Consider the following 20,579-nt stretch of genomic DNA (forward strand, 5'->3'; position numbering starts at 1 on the left):
AGGACGGGGCCGGACGTCGGCGCGCTTACGTTTCCACACGCTTTCGACGTGGCGTTTCCTTCGGTCTCACTTCCGGGGGGCGGGCTCCGAACTGCCCGCGGAGTCAGCGCTTGGGTGCGTGGGAGTCGGGAGTTTCCCCAGGTGAGCGCTCGGGCGGGTCGCGTTCCGGGTCTCGCGTCTCTGCTGTTGGGCAAGCGCGCGTCCCCGCGTCTAAATCCAGAGACGGCTGCAGTTCCTCTGCCGTTTGTTGCCCTGTGACTGCCCAGAAATCGAGAGTGTTCCTTTCGCAACGGTCATCCTGGGCAGGCAGGCAAGGCTGGGTTCTACCGCGATTCTGAATTCGAAATAGAATTGCTGGGGAGACGATCCATGGAATGCCGGTAGCCAGAAAGTTCGGTTGTGTGATTGACTTAAAGTTGCCTCGTGCCACGCGTTCGGAATTTTTCGTGGAGCCCAAACCCACGAAATGAAAAAGTAAAAACAAAACAAAACAAAAAAAACAATACCCCACGACTTTTCTGAAGCAATTACTGGAAATTACTTCCTCCGATGGAAATGGAATCCCAGTCATCTCTTCCGTTCAATAAAATAGAGGCAAAAGCTCCAAGTGATGTGCCTAGAGCCAAGAAACTGAAATTTCAAGGAAACGGTTGAACTAGGAATTTTTTTCAAATATGTAGATTATGAACTTAATAATTGGAAGAACTGTTTGCCGCTGGAATGGAGTTCAATTTATTTCTTGGCTAACGTTTTAAGTCAAAAAGCCAATTCTCTACGTGATTCACCTCACTTTCTATTTTTGTTTTTTAATTTCAGTTTAGTGCCACAATGTTACATTGCTGTCAAGTGTACAACATAGTGAGTCAACGCTATGCTCACCACAAGTAACTACCATCTGTCACTGCAGTGTACCCTATTACACCATTCCACCTTCTTTTCCTGGTTAAGTTCCAACAAATTTAAAATCTTAACAGCCTGGCATGAAACCAAATTCCCCTGAAATCAGTAAAGGAAAGAACTTAATTGAAAAGGCTATGGGCTTCCATCACGTGGTAGATTTTAACCCAGGGAGCAAAGCCTTTTAACAGGCCAAACTTTCCTTACCTGTAGGAAGAGAAATGAAATGTATGACTTAAGAAATTCTCCCAGTGTTATGATTCAAAGATCCTTTAAGACTTTCATATGGGATAATCTGCTCCAACTGTCTCCTATTAAAGACAAGTTATAACGTCCCTTAGAGAGGAAAAGGTATCCACAGAGCCTATGTAAATTAGTTTATCTGTCAGGATCACGAATTTGCTTCAATGTAAAGAATCTTGTGTTTGTGTGAACAGAGGTTTAAAGGGATATGTGTAATCATAGTTTCATCATTTTAAAAAAAACCTTTAGATTCTGTAACTTAGTTTCTTCAAATGTTAAACATACATATGTAAACTACATTCCATTATTTTCTAGCTTTTAGATGTCTAATAAATAGTTTCTGAAATAAAGCAGGTTTTTTTTTGCAGAGCTTCGATGCAAAAAAATGTACTTGTTTCTTTTTTTTTTTTTTTTAATGTTTTCTTTATTTCTAGGAGAGAGAGAGAGAGACAGCATGAGCAGGGGAGGGTCAGAGAGAGAGGGAGTCACAGATTGAAACAGGCTCCAGGCTCTGAGCCGGCAGTCAGCACAGAGCCCGACGCGGGGCTCAAACCCACGAACCGCGAGATCATGACCTAAGCGAAAGTCGGACACTTAACCGACTAAGCCACCCAGGCGCCCCAAAATGTACTTGTTTCTTAAATATCTTTAGGATTTTAATGATTTTTATCATTAAATATTTTAATGATACTTTAGAAAGTAAATTTGAAGTAATTTTTTTTTCACTTTTAATTAAGTGGTGGATGGCTATAGTTGAGCAGGGCTGTTGATATTTATATTGGTTCTACTCTTTCAAAATGTTTGAAACTTTTTTTTTAGAGTGATCTCTACACCCAGTGTGGAGCTCGAACTCACAACCCCAACACCAAGAGTCACACGCTCAATCAGCTGAGCCAGCCAGGTGCCCCAAAATGTCTGAAACTTTTAAGTTACAGAACTGTTCTAATTTTTATCATCTTCTCTACACTTTAGCAGACAACAGGACTGTTGAAATATTTTTAGAATATTCTTTCACATTAGAAAGTGTTGGGGCGCCTGGGTGGCTTAGTCGGTTAAGCGTCCGACTTTTGCTTAGGTTATGATCTCGCGGTTCATGGGTTCGAGCCCCGTGTCGGGCTCTGTGCTGACTGCCAGCTCAGAGCCTGGAGCCTGTTTCAGATTCTGTGCCTCCCTCTCTCTCTGACCCTCCCCTGCTCAGGCTGTTTCTCTCTCCTAGAAATAAATAAAACAAAAAAATTTTTTAAAAAAAGTGTTATTTGCAGATTTAGGAATTTGAAATTTTTATTAACTGTGAGAAAAAACTAGTCACAACTGAAAAACGAATATAATTGATTAACAAAATGTGGTTATGCATTATGTAAACAGAAATCATGCTGGCATACCAGAATTATCTTTTACAAAATATACAATTTAGTTGATATTGTATATTTGTATTATATATGATGGTAGGAATACTTGTGAATAATTTAATCAACCTAGAGAAATTTGAATAATACACTTTTTAAATATAGTACTTAAAAAACAGAACTCCTTTGTTAAGTTTTTTCTGGAAACGTTCCTTTAAAAGCTGTTTAAAAACTAATTTCAGTGTAGCCCTTCATCCAAAGAAGGTCTCACTCTTCTATGAAATGTTACTATTTGACTATATTTTGAACTCATGAAATAAGAAAAAAAAGTCATGAAAAAAGGAACGTGATAATATGGTCATTAGGATTATAACTTACTTTCTGAAGTGTTAATTGGAAGTAACTTCCTTTAATTAATACCGAATGCCAGTAATATTTCTCTCCAGTTCACTAAATTTTAAGAAAAAGATAAAAGTACTATACATAAAGCAAATCAAAGACATGAAAATTTCAAGAAAAAAATGAAACATTGAACCACTAGGGAATTAAAAACAACCAACTGTAGCTACTGTTCCTCAGAAGGAACTAATTATAAACCAACTTTAGATAATACTTAGCAGAATTGGCTACAGCAGGAATTGAATTCAATTTATTACCATTAACCAAGATAAACTGTATGCATGGCTTGAACCAAGAATCCAGGACAGCATGTTTGGCTTAAGAATGAAACTTTTCAAAACCAAACAACTCTCCTCCATAATTGAGATTATATCCACTTTGACTTTAGCCTCCAGTTGAGTTGATAGTGACAGATTCCCTGCCTTTCTAGACTTTTTTTTCCTAATCCCCTCATGCCCTTCTTCATGGAATTGAATCTTTTGGAATATGTTTGGTTTTTGGTAAGGTTAAGCTTTGGAACACCACGAACTAAGACTTAAGATTTTAAGATTGTACCTAAGATTACTTTGCTCCCCCACATTGGGGCCATATCATCCCACTGGGAAAATGCAACCTAAATGACCCTTACATGGGTATATTCCTGTAAGGCTCTTCCTTTTCTTAGACATATGTATGCACTATGCCAACTTCAGATTTGTCATATGCTTTCTTTGGACCCAACCTGAGAACACTAAGAGGAGTTTTCATCAACATAACTGTGACTACAATACTGTCTAAACAAGGATAGTGTAAAAGTCCTCAGCACTATTCACGTGTGTTTGACTAGTGAACTGATTTCCAGCAAATACATGCTTTATCAGTTTTCATTCTCTAGTTCACATAGATGCCTGTCCATTCACCTAGTCAATCAACATTTAAGTGCCTATTACATGTTCAGGCAGTGGGTACGGAGTGGGGAGATGGAAGTCTACCCTCGCTGAGTTTACAAATCTAGTCCAACTCGGTCCTTCCTCTTCCTCATCTCCTAAATACAGACTCCAACCATTATTGGCCCTAGGGTGGTAATGTTGAGGCTGCAAAAATTCCTCTGGCAATGCCTGATGGAGACATTTTTTCTAATCACTTTTAGATGATTTAGCCATGGGGAAAATCCCATGAACTTACTGAAGAAGTACACCATGGTGAGAAGAGTTGGTATTCGTTTTAGGTGACAGGTGTTTGTGATCTTTATCCTGACTTCTCGCTAACTGTGAGGCTGCAAAGTTCTTTCTGCTCTGGGAGCCTTGTTTTTCTCCTCCGTGAAAGAGAACGAAAACCACATTACAAGATTGTGTGGCATATGGCCGTAAGTTAAAACATTTTGTACAGAACCTGGTATGTTTATCCCAGAAAGTAATCATTAAGCTTTTTAAACATCCCTGTGTGAGACTTAAAGAGAAAAGGACTTTAGAAAAAAACCTTGTCCTATACTTAAGTATAAATGGCCACGGTGAGCTGCAAAAACAAAAATCTAAGCCAAGGAGGGGCACCTGGGTGGCTCAGTCAGTTAAGCATCCGACTTCAGCTCAGGTCATGATCTCTGGTCCGTGAGTTCGAGGCCTGCATCGGGCTCTGTGCTGACAGCTCAGAGCCTGGAGCCTGCTTCGGATTCTGTGTCTCCCTCTCTCTGCCCCTACCCTGCTCATGCTGTGTCTCAAGTAAACATTTAAAAACACAAAACCTAAGTCAAGGAGATAATTATTTTTAGCTACCTATTCAATCATAAAATGTCTCACTTTCATTAGGTACCTTCTTTTGAATCCTTTCCTTCATCTGTAACACATAAATTATGCCCAGAGTCTCGGCACCTTCAAGCATAAATCAACTATGATACAGGTAACTGCGAGCTTTACTCAACTACTGGATTGTGGGTTTTTAAGTTTTAACCGATCATTCATGGATATTAACACACCGTTAACCCAGCTTTCGAAAATTCGAGTAACGTCGTTCATTCATAGCGGAAGTCAGATTAGCATGCGTCAGAGAGGTTAGGGTAATTTCTGAAATCAAAGGGTGACTTCTGGGTTCAAATCAACTGCCTTTCTCCTTTCTCTGCAGGTCACGCAGCGGGGAGCTAATTGGACCCCTCCACTATCAGGCCTTCCACTTAACACACAGCGTTTCCTCATTTGCCCGGACACGCACCGCAGGCGCAGGGCCGGGGTGCTCAGCGCGGCTGCTGCCCCCTCCCTGCTCAAGCCGCCCGCACGTGGGCGTTCCCCCTCCCCCCGCGTCGGGAAACTCCGGAGACGTGACGTAGCGCCAATCTGCGGCTGCCGATTGGGCCGCCAGATGCGCCGCGTCGCCGGAAGTGACGCAGGCCGGAAGCGGCTTTCGGCCGAGAAGTTGGAGGCGCGGTTTTGGAAATGAGCTCCGGAACACTGAACGTGACCGAGCGGGTGCGCGTCAGTTTCCCAGACGGGTTCGCTGCGCCGTCACCTGTCAGTGTTCTGTTTTTGATTTTCGTTCCTTTCCCCGCCCCCCCCCCCCCCCCGNGTGATTTATTTCCCTGAGCGTCCCTAAAGGAGGACCGTGGACGGGCGTGGCGGAGGCGAGGAAGCCGCCGCGAACTGGCGACGCTCGAGGAAGCGTGGATGTACCTCCGCAAAAGCCGAATATAGCTTGCAAAGAGCGGCGCGATTTTCCCCGGCCATCTGGTGGTCGCGGCGCGTGTGGCTGGTTACTCACCGTCGACACGCTGCTCCCTGCTAACTCGGAAAGAGAGAAGTCACCGTTGCCCAGCATTTTTCTTGGAGGAGGACAAAAATAGCAAACATGTCTATTTTCCCTAAGATATCTTTGAGACCTGAGGTTGAAAAGTATCTTAAAGAGGGTTTTATGAATAAGGAGGTAGGTCAAATGAACCTGGTAGATGATATTTGCAAACATTAAAATATTTACACACTCGGGAGAAATAGACCAAAAAAAAAAAAAGCCTAAAGCGAAACCTGATCTTTACGCCGTTGTTTCTTGCTTTTTTTTTTTTCCAAATGTGCAAACTGCCGCTATCTTCCCGTAGGGATTTAATGCTTTCGAGACCAGAGGTGAATGAGGTGTACGTTTTAGCACTTAGGAATGTGAGGGAAGGGAGGGGAACAAAGCGGTTATGTGCCTGGCCGTGGGCATGGCACTGAAGGGGTTCCAAGAATGAGCGAAAAAGATTCCTGTTCTCGAGAATTTAAGGCCTGCAGAGAAGATACACCTGCACTCTCCGAGTATGACAGGTGAAAGGGATACTGTAGCCTGTTAATGCCTCAGATGCCCCCGGTTGTGCTAGGTGACTTGCAGACCTTTACATCAGTATTAGCAATCTTTCTTTCTTTTTTTTTTTTTTGGTAGAGCTTTTTTTCCCATTTTATTTTATTTTTTAAATGTTTTTTATTTATTTCGGGGGGGTGCGGCATGAGCAGGGGAGGGTCAGAGAGAGAGAGAGAGGGAGGTACAGAATTCGAAACCGGCTCCAGGCTCTGAGCTGTCAGCACAAAGCCCGATGCTGGGCTCGAGCCCAGGAACCGTGAGATCCTGACCTGAGCTGACGTTGAACCAACTGAGCCACCCAGACGCCCCTTTTCTCCCTTTTAATAGGTGAGAGACCCGAAGGTCCAAAGTGTCCAAATTGACACGCTGTGAAGTAACAGGACTGAGTTCTGACGCCTGAAGAGCTCAGGTACAATGAAAAAAGAATACAGACTTGGAATCCCGAGTCCAGGATTTATGTCCCTGTGTTTTGAGTAAATTATCTCATAGTGTTTAACCTCAATGTTCTTCTCTCTGATGACTGAGGACGTTAAAAATATTTAATATTACAAGGTTGTTTTAAAATACTAATCATGGGAGAAAGGAATTGGGATTGCTTCGGCACCTAAGCCCTCAACAAATATTTTCGCAGTGCCTAGCTTGGAAGGCTGCAGTAGTCTTGTCTTTGATTGCCAAGCTTGTGCTCTTTACCTTTTACTATCCTGCATCTAGGCAACTGTATTTCTAAACCTTTGCTTTTCTATTCAAAGTAAAGGCACTTAAATGTTAATCGTACTTGGAGAGAGCTGACTTTTTAAAATTTGATCTCTGCATTTTGTTTACAAAGATTATATTAAGGGATTAGAGAGCATGGAAAGAGAAAATACATTCTCTTGATTTCAAACAACTTAAACTATAGGAGCATATAAAGAGAAATAGAGGCATTTAGCACTTTTCCCCAGCAATTTTAAAAATAGTAAATATTGCTTTGTAGAAGAAGATCCAGTGCCTGTCTTTGACACCATCTCTGCCTCAAACCCACTACCTATAAATAATTTTACGAAAAGAAAAGCCATTACTTTGTAAAAGTATTGGAAGTAAAGGTCCGTTTTAGTAAACTAGAGAGAGGACCAATACTTGATGCTGATGCGTTAGTAGGCTGGCAAGTGGTTTATGGAGATGCTGTGAGGCAGGGCACACTCAAGAGATCACAGAAATGGGCGCCTGGGTGGCTCAGTCGGTTGAGCGTCCGACGTCAGGTCAGGATCTTGGGGTTCGTGAGTTGGAGCCCCACATGAGGCTCACTGCTGTCGGCGCACATCCTGCTTCGGATCCTTTGTCCCCATCTCTCTCTGCCCCTCCCCCACTCACACTCTCTCAAAAATAAACATAGAAAAGATGACAAAAATGGGAAAATACATGTTTCATAAAGCTTCAGTTTATCAGAGGGGAACTTGGTTGTTTGAGTCTTTAAGCCCCCATTTCTAACAGGTTACCTTTGCTACCTGTCATTTTTGGATGATGTCTATTTGTTACATTAAAAAACCGTATTAAAAAGCTGATGTAGATGACCTTTGGATGACAGTAAGTAGCGATGTTACTTATTCAAAATACTCCTGTTGTAAAAGGCTGCTAACCAGCTCGTTCTAGTATATGAGGTAAGCAGGCAAAAGCTTGACAAAATGTTAACAGTTAATACATTATAAATAAACGAAATCTTGAATTTATATGAATAAGTGTGGCAGACATTAATATGTTCAAAATGTTAACAGTGCTTTGACATTGAGGCAGTGTTTTTTCCAAGCCTTTTATGTCAAGCATTTTGTTAGGAGTTTATTTCCGTGATTAAACCCCAAAACCCTGTGAAGTGTTACATTCTCTTAAGTGTTGTTGACACACAAACCCTATAGCAAGATGAAATGGAACTGAACAGTAGCTGAAAGCTGTTTCATTAGTTGAGCAAAGGGGTATTCGTGTTCGCCTTAATATTTTTAGTTCATTAATTCGTACAGGGACACTGAAACATTAACTTATGTTCCTCCTTGCAGGTTGTATCTGCTCTAGGTAAACAAGAAGCAGAAAGGAGATTTGAAACTCTGTTAAATCACTTGTCACACCCTCCGTCGTTCACAACTGTCAGAGTAAATACACATCTAGCCTCAGTGCAACATGTGAAAAACCTGTTGTTGGATGAGCTTCAGAAGGTGTGTGCAAATTTTCTGGGTTGTGTACAGAATGGCATTTCCGCAATCTATGTCATGGTGCTCCCCACTAACATCCTGTGAACATAATGTACTATTCCAATCTTACAAGTAAGGAAATCGAAGGTCATGAATGTTCAGTTGTTCAAGTGGTAATGTTAGAGATAGTAGTGTTAGAACTTGGACCTAGCTAGCACCTGTGATTCTGAATTTATTACAGTGACTGCCTAGGTCACCCAGCTCTTGTGGCCTCAGTTGCTTCATCATTAAAATACATATGAGGAGGTCCATTCTAACCCTAAAAGTCTGGTTGTGTAATAAGTTACGTGATTACTATCTAAATTAAAAGTAAGATGCAAGCATAATTAAAGGGCTCTTATATGTTATAGGCTGTGTATTCAGTTTAATGTAGATATATCATTAAGAAATCTTCAGAAAATTCTCACCGATGTTGATTCACTTATTCTTCTTTAATCTCATTACATTTATAGAATGTTTGTCATACTGTCTTTAGGGACAGTTTTACAAATCTCAAGTTTGAGATTGTTGTGAGAGGATGTGTGAGAACCACCAGCTATGTGATTCGAGTGTATGAGACCCAAACTAGTGTAATAATAAGACTTGTAGAAAAAGTAATCTGATTTTGAATTATTCACTGATACTCCTAGTTCCTCTAAGCAACTAAATGTAACAGATAACAAAATAGAAGCAGTTCTTCTGAGCAGCTAAAATTAATACTCTTACGTGGTCGTGCATATGTTTTCAAGTAGTAGAAAGGAAAGTGTTCTGAGGCCCATCACAAGTGTCTATAACTCCGGCAGAGCCAGATTATTTTCTTTTCTGGCACATTATTCCTAGAGTCTAGATATTCTACTGTTCCAGTCCAGTGGGCCTGTAGGATCTTATGAACTAGGATCTAGGGTAAGGCAGACATTCACTGTGGATGGGCTTTGAGTCCTTTCAAGGTTAAGAGTAGGACAGAAGGTTGAGCCCTAAGCACTCGATAGGAAATTGGTGGTAGAGCAGTACCTACTTCTTGCAGGAAAGGGTCTTGGACTATTTAGTTTCTTTCTCCTTCCAGGATCCAAAACTCATGTGGGTCCCAAGGAGATATCCCATACGGGTTGTTGGAGGAGTGGATACTTTGTCCCAGAGCTTCTCTGGGCCCCATATTGAAATTTAATGATTTAAAATTTCATCTGGCTGGTGAGGATGGGGAGAAACTGGAACCGTCACACGTTATAGGCGGGGATGTCCAGTGGTTTGGCTTGGGAAGACCGTAGGGAAGAGACGCACCTGATTGGTTCTCCTGAGACTGTGTGAATGGGCCTCAGCACCTATACTCCTGGCCCTGTACCCGTTTCTAGTCTGAAGACTTAAGGATAACAGAGGATACTGAAAATCCTGAACTTTTGCCAAAAAGCATTTCTTTTCCTCACCAAAACTGACATGGCGTCCAGTATGGATGGTTTCCAGTAAATAATAATCATCCCACTCTTTAATGTCCTGTTTAGAGTTATTCATTGAAAGAGTACTACATGCAATTCTATATTGGATATGTGTTTTCAAGATAAGTCTCTTAAGGTTTATGGGTTGGTTTTTGTAAAGCCAGACAGCAAAACTGAACCTTATAAAGACTTGGAGAAGAATAAAATAAAAAGAAAACATAGTTGTTTTGAAGTCTTTGTTCCACAATATTACGTGGAATAAAGTGAGAATATCCTAAACGAAGCTTCATGCTCTGCTAGATAATGACACCAAAAAGCTCTGTAAGTTGAAATTTATCAATTCTATTGATCTTCATACTTCTGTTTGTTTATTTTTAACAGCAATTTAATGGATTAAGTGTTCCTATTCTTCAACATCCAGACCTTCAGGATGTCTTACTTATTCCTGTTATTGGACCTAGGTTTGTAACTTTGCCATTTTCAAGTTAAATTCTTCTAAAAATTTGTCCCAGTCTTCTTCTTACTGTTGGGTGACAACACTAAGTTTCTGTGTTATTAGCCACTTCGTATAGAGAGACAGCAATTCACAAATTCATAAATGCCAACTTCATACTCTGTCATGGAAGATGTCACCAAAGACTAGAAATGGGCCCAAATATCTTGAAAGCAATGCGTTTTAAGTTCATTTGGTGACATTTTCCTCTTTTTTTTTTTAAGTTTGCATATTTGTTTTTTCTTTTTTTTTTTTTTTAAGAATAGTTTATTGTCAAGTTGGTTTCCATATAAGTTTGCGTATTTGTTTTTGTAGAGAGAGAGAGAGAGAGAAAGGGACGGAGGGAGAAGCAGAACCCCAAGCAGGCTCCGTGCAGTCAGCCCAGAGCCTTCCGTGGGGCTCAAACCCATGAACCATGAGATCATGACCTGAGCTGAAATCAAGAGAAAGATGTTTAACCAGCTGAGCCATCCAGATGCCCCAGTAGTGGAATCTTTTAATATATAAGTAAAAAATGAAGTGACTTAGAAAGTAGGAGGAAAGGGACGCCTGGTGGCTCAGTTGGTTAAGTGTCTGACTCTTGTTTTTTGGCTCAGGTCACAATAGTGTGGAGCCTCCTTTGGATTCTGCCTCTTGCACTCGCTCGCGCGCGCGCTCTCTCCTCTCTCTCTCTCTCAAAACAGTTTCCATTGCTAATATAAAAGTTTTTTTGAGCTACAGAAAAATACAAGGCAATGTATTACCTACATTCATAGCTGATATTTTTGAAAATTTTATTCATTAATTCACAGTTACCTTAAATTATTGTGTATGTTCTGTAGAACAATGTTCTACTCATTTGTGTATTTGGAAGACATGTTTGAAAATTGGGGGGAGAAAAGCCTTTCATATTACAATAGGAGGTCATTTCCCAGGAACTTTTGAAATCCCTAATTATGGTTTAATTTTTTTATACCCCTGTTTGTTTTATTAGATAGAAAAATGCTCATTTGTTAAAGCTTTAAATAGTTTAGTAAAGCAGTCAATAGTAAAGCAGTGGTTTAGTAAATTAAGATTTATCTGTGCATTGAAATATTTTATGGCCTTTAATGGGGGAGAATTATATGTACAATAATAGAAGATAATTCAGTTATTAAAAGGGGGGTGCCGTGTGTAAGATAATTACATTTTTTGTGTGCGTGATTACAGAAACAACTATACATTTACTTGTGTTTAAAAAGAAGTCTGGAGGCTTTAACCCAGCTATTTTTTTTTTTTTTTANTATTAAAAGGGGGGTGCCGTGTGTAAGATAATTACATTTTTTGTGTGCGTGATTACAGAAACAACTAAACATTTACTTGTATTTAGAAAGAAGTCTGGAGGCTTTAACCCAGCTATTTTTTTTTTTTTTAAGTAAAGTTAACATTTGGGGTGCCTGAGTGGCTCAGTAAGTTAGGTGTCTGACTTCGGCTCAGGTCGTGATCTCATGGTTTGTGGATTCATGCCCCACGTCAGACAGTGTGCTTCCACCTCAGCCTGGAGCCTGCTTCAGATTCTGTGTCTCCCTCTGTCTCTTCCCCTCCTCAGCTCGCACTCTGTCTCTGTGTGTCTCTCTCAAAAAAAAAAAAATCAGAGGTCAACCCCCCCGTCCCCCCTACACTGCCCCGGCTCCATCATCTTAGTTTTTCCTTGGAGATCTATGAATTCATCATTGAACTTTAAAACTGGGCTAGGATACAGCTCAGTTTTCAGTATTCTCTCTTGCTTTTTAGTCAGACATTAGAATTTTTTAGTTACAAGTCCGTCAGTAGTTCTGTGAACATTTTTCTGTTACGTTTTTCTGTGTTCTCTATTATAAGAACACGAGGACTGTGTAGGTTGGCTCTCCAGTGCAGATACCCCTGTGTTGGGGCACCCCAAGACAGCCCTCAGGTGCCGTGATGGACTCAGCCTGTAGTAGTGCTCCTGGGGAAGATTGGTTACGTGAAAGGATACAAGAGCAAAGTCTAGAAGGGAAAGGTGCATGGGGCAGAGGAGGAGGCCAGGCACAAGCATCCCAGAGTCCTCTCCCTGACGGACTTACCAGGACATGCTTAGTTCCTCTAGCAACGAATTGTGACATGAGTAAAACAGTTGCCCGGGAGGGCAGCTCACTAGAGACTAGACTCCGTGGCCAAGGTTTTTTTGGGGGGCGCTGGTCATGTGATCACCCTCTGCCTGGACTGCACCAAAATTTCAGGCTCCCAGAAGGAAATCAGGTGTTTAGAATAAAGCACGTTGCTCGTACAGTGTAGGACCGATAACCCACTCTTCGTAGGGAAGGTTTTAAATCAGTGTTGGGAACTGTTTCCCGGTTGTTTCCAGATGCCAGCGGAGGGCTGACCTTGCCAGGAGGCCTTTCTAAAAATAGCCATCTCAAGCCTCTTGTGTTCTTACTGCAGAGGCTATACTATTTCCCGGTTCACTGTTTTTTGTTTTTTTTGTTTTGTTTTTGTTTTTAAACCTTCCTTATCTTGGTTACACAACAGAATTTAAGAACATTGTGTTAACGGATTTAAAGTTACTTATTTTGAGAGAGAGTGCTAGTGTGTGAGCAGGGGAGGGGCAGAGCTGAGGAGACCGGATCCCAAGCAGGCCCCGTGCGATCAGCACAGAGCCCGACTCGGGCTGGAGCCTCACCCACTGTGAGATCCTGACCTGAGCTGAAGTATTAACTGACTGAGCCACCCAGGTGCCCCACCTTTTACCTATTTTTAAAAGTACAAAGACCTATTTGAAAGTTTTTTTCTTGGGTTTTTATTTTTTGATTGATTGATTGATTTTTGGGGCTACTACCTCTGTGTCGGTCCCATGTTGAACGAATCTTTTCTGCTTATTATTCATTGAGCGGAAACAGTTATATTCACAGAGCTTCACCTACTTTGCAATTTGCTCAAAAACGTTACAGAATGGGGTAAAGTGTGTCCCTAGTGGACTCAACAGATGTGCTTTCCGGAAGTGCTTTCTCCAGGTTTTCCGTAGCAGCAGCAAATGTCTGGTCCTGGTGAGCGGAGCCAGGATCGGCTGAGGCTCTCTGTGAAGGCTTCTGGCTCTCAGCTGCCCGTGTAGGGGCTTTCACTTGAGTTTCTGCTTCCTGAACCCTGGGGAGGAGCACCAGGCGGGGCTGCTCTTTCCCTTCCCTTAGGGAACACCCTGCTTGCAGGCGGGGTGTCCAGATTTGTCAGGGAAACCGGTGCCCGCTTGCCCATGTTGCCGGTCCTGGGCCTCTTCAGCTCTGCCTGCTGCGAAGGGGACGCTGACAGGGCCTTCCCAGGTCGCCTTTCTCCACCTGAGCCCCCTGGCCTGGTCCGAAGTCCTCAGTACTTGATGGGGCCTCCGGGAGCCTTTCCTTTGCACACCCTGTTGGAAACCATAGGTTTGATCCAAGCCTCTCTTTGTCAGGCAGTTATTCCTCCTCAATGGGAATCTAGCTGTTCCTTAGTTTTATTATGAGCGGCATGTCCTTCTCAGATTGATTTTCTTTTTCCCCTCCATTTCTACAGATTTCAGAAAAATAAAAACACTCTTACTCTTTTCCTGCTTTTTTACCAGATGCTCAATATCCTGCAATTATTGAAAATACCAAAACAGGGGCGCCTAGGTGGCTCAGTTGGTTAAGCATCAGACTTTGGCTCAGGTCACGATCCTGAGGTCTGTGGATTCGAGCCCCACGCTGGGTGCTCTGCCGCCAGCACAGAGCCTGCTTCAGGCCCTCTGTCCCCGTTCCCTCTCCCCTCCCCTGCTTGTGCTCACTCGCCTGCTGTCTCTCTCTCAAAAATAAGCATTTAAAATAAAGTACAGAATCAAAACATAGAGGTTAAACTTTATTTGTAGATAGTGAACAATTTTAAAAGTAATTTCTCACCATAAATTCAGTTTCCCTCAGGTTACTTAACATGATACTTAAAATGATACTTAATATACTGACAAAGTATATTTAATATTGGGAAGATCTTATCATTGGTAACATAATGAAATTGAACATAAGGTTGCGATGCTAATTTTGATGGTATCAGTGTCAACTTTATTGAAAAACCTAGAAGAAAGTTGAGTAACAGGCTTCACTTGATATAAGAGTGTTTTTAGGGGCACCTGAGTGGTTTAGTTGGTTGAGCATCCAGCTCTTGATTTTGGCTCTGGTCATGATCTCGCAGTTCCCTGGAATCAAGCCCCGCATGGGGCTCTGCACTGACAGCAATGAGCCTGCTTCGGGTTCTCTGTCTCCCCCTTTCTCTGCCCCTCCTTCTCTCTCTCTCTTTCAAAATAAACTTATTTTTAAAAAGTTTTTTTAATATCCTATCCCAAACAGCATTTCCTAAAGACTGCATTTAGATTAGAATTTTTTAGATTAATATTCAATTCATAATTTTTAAGGATCTCTATTTTATTAGTGTACCTCTCTTTTTGACAAAAATCTCAAAGTATTTTTAGCAGTTCATAAAGTTGTTTCTTCACAACTGAATTACTAATCTAGTAGTATAAATCTCTGTAGACAAATGAGGCTACATTTGTCTCTCTCAGCCTGCTTAATTTCCATCTTTCTTGTGTTGCTGGTATCAGCAATTTAGTATTTCAATTACTGTGTGTGTATATGAAATAATATGGTAAATGCAATAGAATATTCAAGTAATTGCACAAAGATTGATGATTAAATACAGATGGCAATCCTGAAAAGAAATATTTGTTGGCATGCAGTAATATCATGCAACATCTTAGAATTATATTCATTATCTCCTATTTGGTGTAGAGTTGCTAATATGTGAAGTTAAGAAATGCCAAATAAGTTTATATTTTCATATACGTTTTTTCAAAAATTTTAAAAATGTTTTATTTATTTCTGAGAGAGAGAGGGACAGTGTGAGCAGGAGAGGGGCAGAGAGAGAGGGAGACACAGAATCTGAAACAGGCTTCACGCTCTGAGCTGTCAGCACAGAGCCCGATGCGGGGCTCGAACCCACGAACTGGGAGATCATGACCTGAGCCGAAGTCAGACGCCCAGCCGACTGAGCCACCCAGGCACTCCTCATATACGTTTTAGTGTGACATTCTCATAATCTCAGTCTTTAATTTGTAGACCCCCTCATTTTTAAAGCTATTTTAACAGTTTTTTCTTAATCTGACTACCTTCAGACTATTTTTTCACTTCTATTTGTATGATTGTGCTATCAGAAAATCCTCTTTCTTTAATGTTGTTGATGTACTCCTTTATTCATGAATACTGCAGTAAAAAATCAAGCTTTTAGCCTGTTTTATGGCCCTGCATCAACTTTGACATTTCCTTTTCTCTTTCATGCCTACAAGCCTCCCCTTCAGGACAGCTGAATCACACGTTGATGCTTGTCTGTATACAGTTAGTCCTCGTGTTGTGGGACCCCCAAGGCCACTCCCGTGTTTGATGACTCGCTAGTCTGACTCCTAGGACTCGCGTTACTGGCGACTGTGATTGGTTACAGTGAAATCATCTGAGGCAGAATCCGTGAAAGGGGCACGTGGGAAGAAGCGCAGGGAAAGCCAGCTGAAAGCCTGGCGAGTTCGCTTCCAGGGGAGCCACACGGAGAGCCGTTCCTTCAGCAACGGGTTCGACAGCATGTGCGATGGTGCCGCCGGAGACATTCATTAGCGACTCAGTCCAGGCTTCTTATGTGGGGGTGATCGCGTAGGCACTCCCGGCCTGGTACGTGCCCACATTCCGGTCTCCCAGAAGGAAAGGCTGTGGTGGCCGTAAACCCTATTACTTATACGGGCGATTTAAGCATAGAGAGTCATTCTTGTCAGTCAGCACTGAGTACCCACCTGAAACCTAAGTTCCCAGATGCCCACCAAGGACCAGCCCGGTAGCCGTGCCTTCCCAAGAGAGGCTAGCAGTTCAGGCCTGTGATGTTAACTCTTTTTCAAACTTTCTTCTTTGTTTCAAGTTTTTGTTTCAATTCTAGCTAGGTTAACATATAGTATAATAGTGGTTTCTGGAGTAGAATTTAGTAATTCACCACACCAGTGCTCCTCACAGGTTCCCTCCTCAATACTCATCACCCTTTTAGCGCACCCCCACCTACCTCCCCTCCAGCAGTCCTTAGTTTCTCCTTTATAGTTAAGACTCTGTTAAGGCTTGCTGCTCTCTCTCTCCCCTCTCTCTCTCTTTTTTTCTTTCCTTCCCGTGTTCATCTCTTTGGTTTCTTAAATTCCACACATGAGTGAAATCATAGAGTTTTTGTCTTTCTTTGGCTAAACTTATTTTGCTTAGCATAATTCACTCTGGCTCCATCTGTGTCGTTGCAAATGGCAAGATTTCATTCTTTTTTCCATAGTCTTTTGTTCTGTCCTCTCCATGAAATGGGTATTCCCATAAAATACTCTGGTTAATACTACAAAGTTGCATTTCACAAGACATTTTTTGAATTGGCACTATGTGGAAGACCCCAGGGTGCTACAGAGATGAATGCAATGTAGTTGTTTCATTAAAAAACAGAAAACTTTGGTGTGAGTCAGATTGTTACAAGTGCCACAGCGAACGTATAGATGAAGTGGGGTCAGAGCACAGAATAGGAATGACTGAGTGAAAGGAGATCGGTAAAGACTTTCTGCAAGTAGATACTTAGCACGGAGGCCAACATGGGGGTTGATCCCACGATCCTGGGATCTTGAGTTGAAATCAGGAGTCCTGCTCAGTCAACTGAGCCACCCAGGTGCCTCTAGGGTCTTTCATTTTAATAAGAGGAAATTAACCCTGGGAGGTGAGAAATATCCAGCAGTCAATGCAAGGCAATAATTAGGAGTTGATCTCTCTTGTCTTAGGGTCTGGGTTGAAAAAGACAAATCTGAGAATGTGGAACTACGGTTCCACACCTCACAAAGGTTTGGAATTCAAATCCAGACTACCCAAGAGGTCTGGAAACCTAGTTTGGGCAGTTAACATACAAATTTGATCCCAGGTCATTTCCTGAGGTGCTTGGCAAAAGCCAGGCAAAACCACTGTTGAGTGACACAACATTCAAAGCACACCACACATTTCTCATGGTTGAATGCTACACTAAGGCTCAGACCTCCATGAATGAGTACAGCATATACAGCAAATTGAAGCATCAGATTTCCCCCTAAAGTTTAGCAGAGTAGAGCCCTCTGGTAGAAACTGTAAAATCAGAGTTGTTAGGGGCGCCTGAGTGGCTCGGTTGGGTGTCTGATTTCAGCTCAGGTCATGATCTCACAGTTCGTGGGTTTGAGCCCCACATCGGGCTCTGTGCTGATAGCTCAGAGCCTAGAGCCTGCTTCGGATTCTGTGTCTCCTCTCTCTCTGCCCCTCCCCTGCTCATGCGCGCGCTCTCTCTCTCTCTCAAAAATAAATAAAAACCCTAAAAAAATAAAATCAGAGTTCTTAAGATGATTGAAAACAAAAGCATAAAATATCCTAAGAGGAAAAGAATAGAATGGAAAAATTCTAGAAATAAAAATATCATCATTAAAATTAAAAACTTGTTCCTTGAATTAAACTGTAGATTAGACCCAACTGATGGAGCGTTAATTGAAGTAGTTGACTTGTAGGAAATTATCTCAAATGCGGCAGAGATAAATTGAAAATGTGAAGTTGAGTCAAGTGGAAAATAGAATGAAATGACACCTTAAGTTTCTAATGAGTTGCAGATGTAAAGAACAGAAATAGGGGCTCCTGGGTGGCTCAGTCGGTTGAGCCTCCTACTTTGGCTCAGGTCATGATTTTGTGGTTCAAGAGTTTGAGCCCTGCATCCGGCTCTGTGCTGACAGCTCGGAGCCTGGAGCCTGGTTTAGATCCTGTGTCTCCCTCTCTCTCTGCCCCACTCCTGGTTACGTGCACACTTGGATGCGTGCTCTCTCTCTCCCTGTCTCTCATAAATAAACATTAAAAAAAAATAGATTTGGGGCTCCTGGGTGGCTGATTAAGCATCCAGCTTTGGCTTAGGTCATGATCTCATGGTTCGTGGGTTCGAGCCCGGTGTCAGGCTCTGTGCTGACAGCTCAGAGCCTAGAGCCTGCTTCGGATTCTGTTTTTCTTTCTCTCTCTCTCTGCCCCTCCCCTGCTTGTGCTCTGTCTTTGTCTCTCAAATGAGGAAAAAAAAAAAAATTGGGGAAGACAATATTCAGAAGTGTAATACTAAGACTTTTCCAGAATTTATGAAAGACATGTGAGAAGTACAATGAGTCTGGGGGCGCCTGGGTGGCTCAATCAGTTAAGTGTCCACCTTCTGCTCAGGTCATGATCTCATGGTTCGTGGGTTCGAGCCCCGCATCAGGCTCAGTGCTGACAGCTAGTTCAGAGCCTGGAGCCTGTTTCGGATTCTGTGTCTCCCTCTCATTCTGACCCTCCCCTGCTTATGCTGTTTCTCTCTCAGAAATAAATAAAACATTAAAAAAAAAAGTACAGTAAATCTGAAGTCAAAACTTAAAATAATTCCATGTTTACTTCAGAATGAAACTGCAGAAGGACAAAGGCATAAAAAAGATCTGAAAATAGCCAAAGGTGCAAAAGGCAACAAGAAGCTATTTGAGTAATCAAGTCCAGAGCTGATGTAGGTCCAGTGTTGAAGGATGGGTCCGACCTGTCAGAGAAGTAGAGGTGGCATGATTTGGCAACACAACATATGTCGAGTAAGAAGGTTTAGGGAAAAAAAAGGGATTTAAAAGATGTTGAGGCTTCCAGTTTGGTTATTGAGGCAGATGACAACACTTTGTTCAAGATTGGCAAAACAGAAGGACTGGAAGATTTGGGATGTGCCGCGCGCAGATGGAGGAGCGGATCAGGGAAAAGCAGCATTGATTAGGACCTGGGTAAGCTTAAAGTAGCCAGGGGATGCCTACACACAGCTACCTGCAGGTGGTTAGAAATACCAAGTCAGCGTCTAGAAAGGCCGAACAGTAGAGTACACAGGTCATTTTTGTTAAGTGATTTTTGAATACTGAGATTGCCAAGGGACAGAATGCAAGGTGAGAAGAAATGCAGTATGTTTGGGAATGTGGGGCAGTGGACCTGTTCGAGACGCAGATAGAGAATGAACAGTGAGAATGGAAGAGACACGGGTGGTGTGATGCCGAGAGGCTCGGTGAGCTTTGGCTGTCTGGAGATCCTAGAAGGAAGATAGGACGCACTCAGTTCCCCGCAGCAAGGAGTTTTGACGACACGTGTGCGATGTTGCCAGTCAGCGGCGCTCATCAGAGACTCGGTGCCGACGATTTTTATTTGGGGCTGATCACGTAGGCACCCCCTGACTTTTGAAAAAGTCTTTTCTGAGTGTTAGAAGTGATCCCCAGGGGTTAGTGGTCTCAGGAACCCACGGGAGGGGAGAAATTGGAAAACACTTGGACAGTAAAGGAAGAATGAAAGACATCTTTGTCTATTTTAAAACACAGTTTCCCATGCCACAATATACCATTTTAGAAACGTTTTATTGTCTGTTTAGTGTCTGTTTTAGTCTTTGAAGACAGGGACTTTATTTTTCTTCCCTTCTAATGCTGTTAGGAAAACAGCAATGCTCATTAAATGAGTGAGCAGCTTTTGGTGCCACTTTATTGCCTTCCCCCAGATGGACAGCTTTCTATTTTTTCTTGAGTCCCACTCGCCCCTCTAAACTACTTTCTCTGTATTCTCTTCTGTAGCTTGCTCTTTCTTAGTTATTCATTAGTGGGATTATCTTAGGACGGTCAAGACTAAAGAGGTTTTCAGGGTTTAGACGGAAACATTAAAAGGTTTGGTTGGGGGTATATTACTCTGTAAAATTGCTCATCTTACATCCCTAGGAGGAATATAAAAAGACAACAACGTGAAGCAGTTGTTGGAGCCCAGTGTGGCAACGCAGTGCTCAGGGGAGCCCATGTCTACGTTCCCGGAATTGTGTCAGCTTCGAAATGTAAGTGGAACGTTTAAGCGTCTCCGTGAAAAAGGATTCTTTAAAATGTGTGTACATGATCAAGTGGAAACTTTATTGAACTATCACTCAGATGCATTTCAAGTTTATCAGATATTTTCCAGGTTTTGCATTTGGCATCGCCAGCGAGAGATTTATCTGATGCCGTCTAACAGAGGGGGTATCGGTGTAAGGTCTGCAGGTTTTTTCCTTCCCTTATAAGGCTGGGTGAGCTGATCTTAGGAGGCTTGCTACTGATTAATAGAGTGTAAGGTGTCAGATTTTATTTTGCATTCTTAACTCCATTGCCTCAGACTTCTGTTGTCATTTGCGAGGGTAACTTTCGGTACCTGGAATTTTAGTACTGGAGTGAAAGTCAATATTCTTA

At 42.2% G+C, this 20,579-nt stretch overlaps 2 protein-coding genes across 5 annotated transcripts in view; one reads left to right on the top strand and one right to left on the bottom strand.

Moving 5' to 3' along the window:
• Nucleotides 1-253, bottom strand: part of ARL5B (ARF like GTPase 5B) — a 29,577-nt gene extending 29,324 nt beyond the window's left edge. The window contains exon 1 of the mRNA XM_077772400.1: nt 30-253. The gene's annotated coding sequence lies outside the window, so the exon portion shown is untranslated. The remainder of the gene's footprint in view (nt 1-29) is intronic.
• A 5,173-nt stretch (nt 254-5,426) lies between these two features.
• NSUN6 (NOP2/Sun RNA methyltransferase 6) overlaps nt 5,427-20,579 on the top strand; it is a 59,483-nt gene continuing 44,330 nt past the window's right edge. For all 4 annotated transcript variants that reach the window (XM_077772402.1, XM_077772405.1, XM_077772404.1 and 1 more), the window contains exons 1-4: nt 5,427-5,774; nt 8,210-8,365; nt 10,192-10,271; nt 20,085-20,194. In XM_077772402.1, coding sequence (XP_077628528.1) covers nt 5,700-5,774; nt 8,210-8,365; nt 10,192-10,271; nt 20,085-20,194 — 421 coding nt within the window. In that variant the 5' untranslated portion in view covers nt 5,427-5,699. The remainder of the gene's footprint in view (nt 5,775-8,209; nt 8,366-10,191; nt 10,272-20,084; nt 20,195-20,579) is intronic.

The sequence above is a fragment of the Crocuta crocuta genome, unplaced genomic scaffold (genome assembly GCF_008692635.1).
Source record: "Crocuta crocuta isolate KB4526 unplaced genomic scaffold, BGI_CrCroc_1.0 scaffold96, whole genome shotgun sequence".
Lineage (NCBI taxonomy): Eukaryota > Metazoa > Chordata > Mammalia > Carnivora > Hyaenidae > Crocuta > Crocuta crocuta.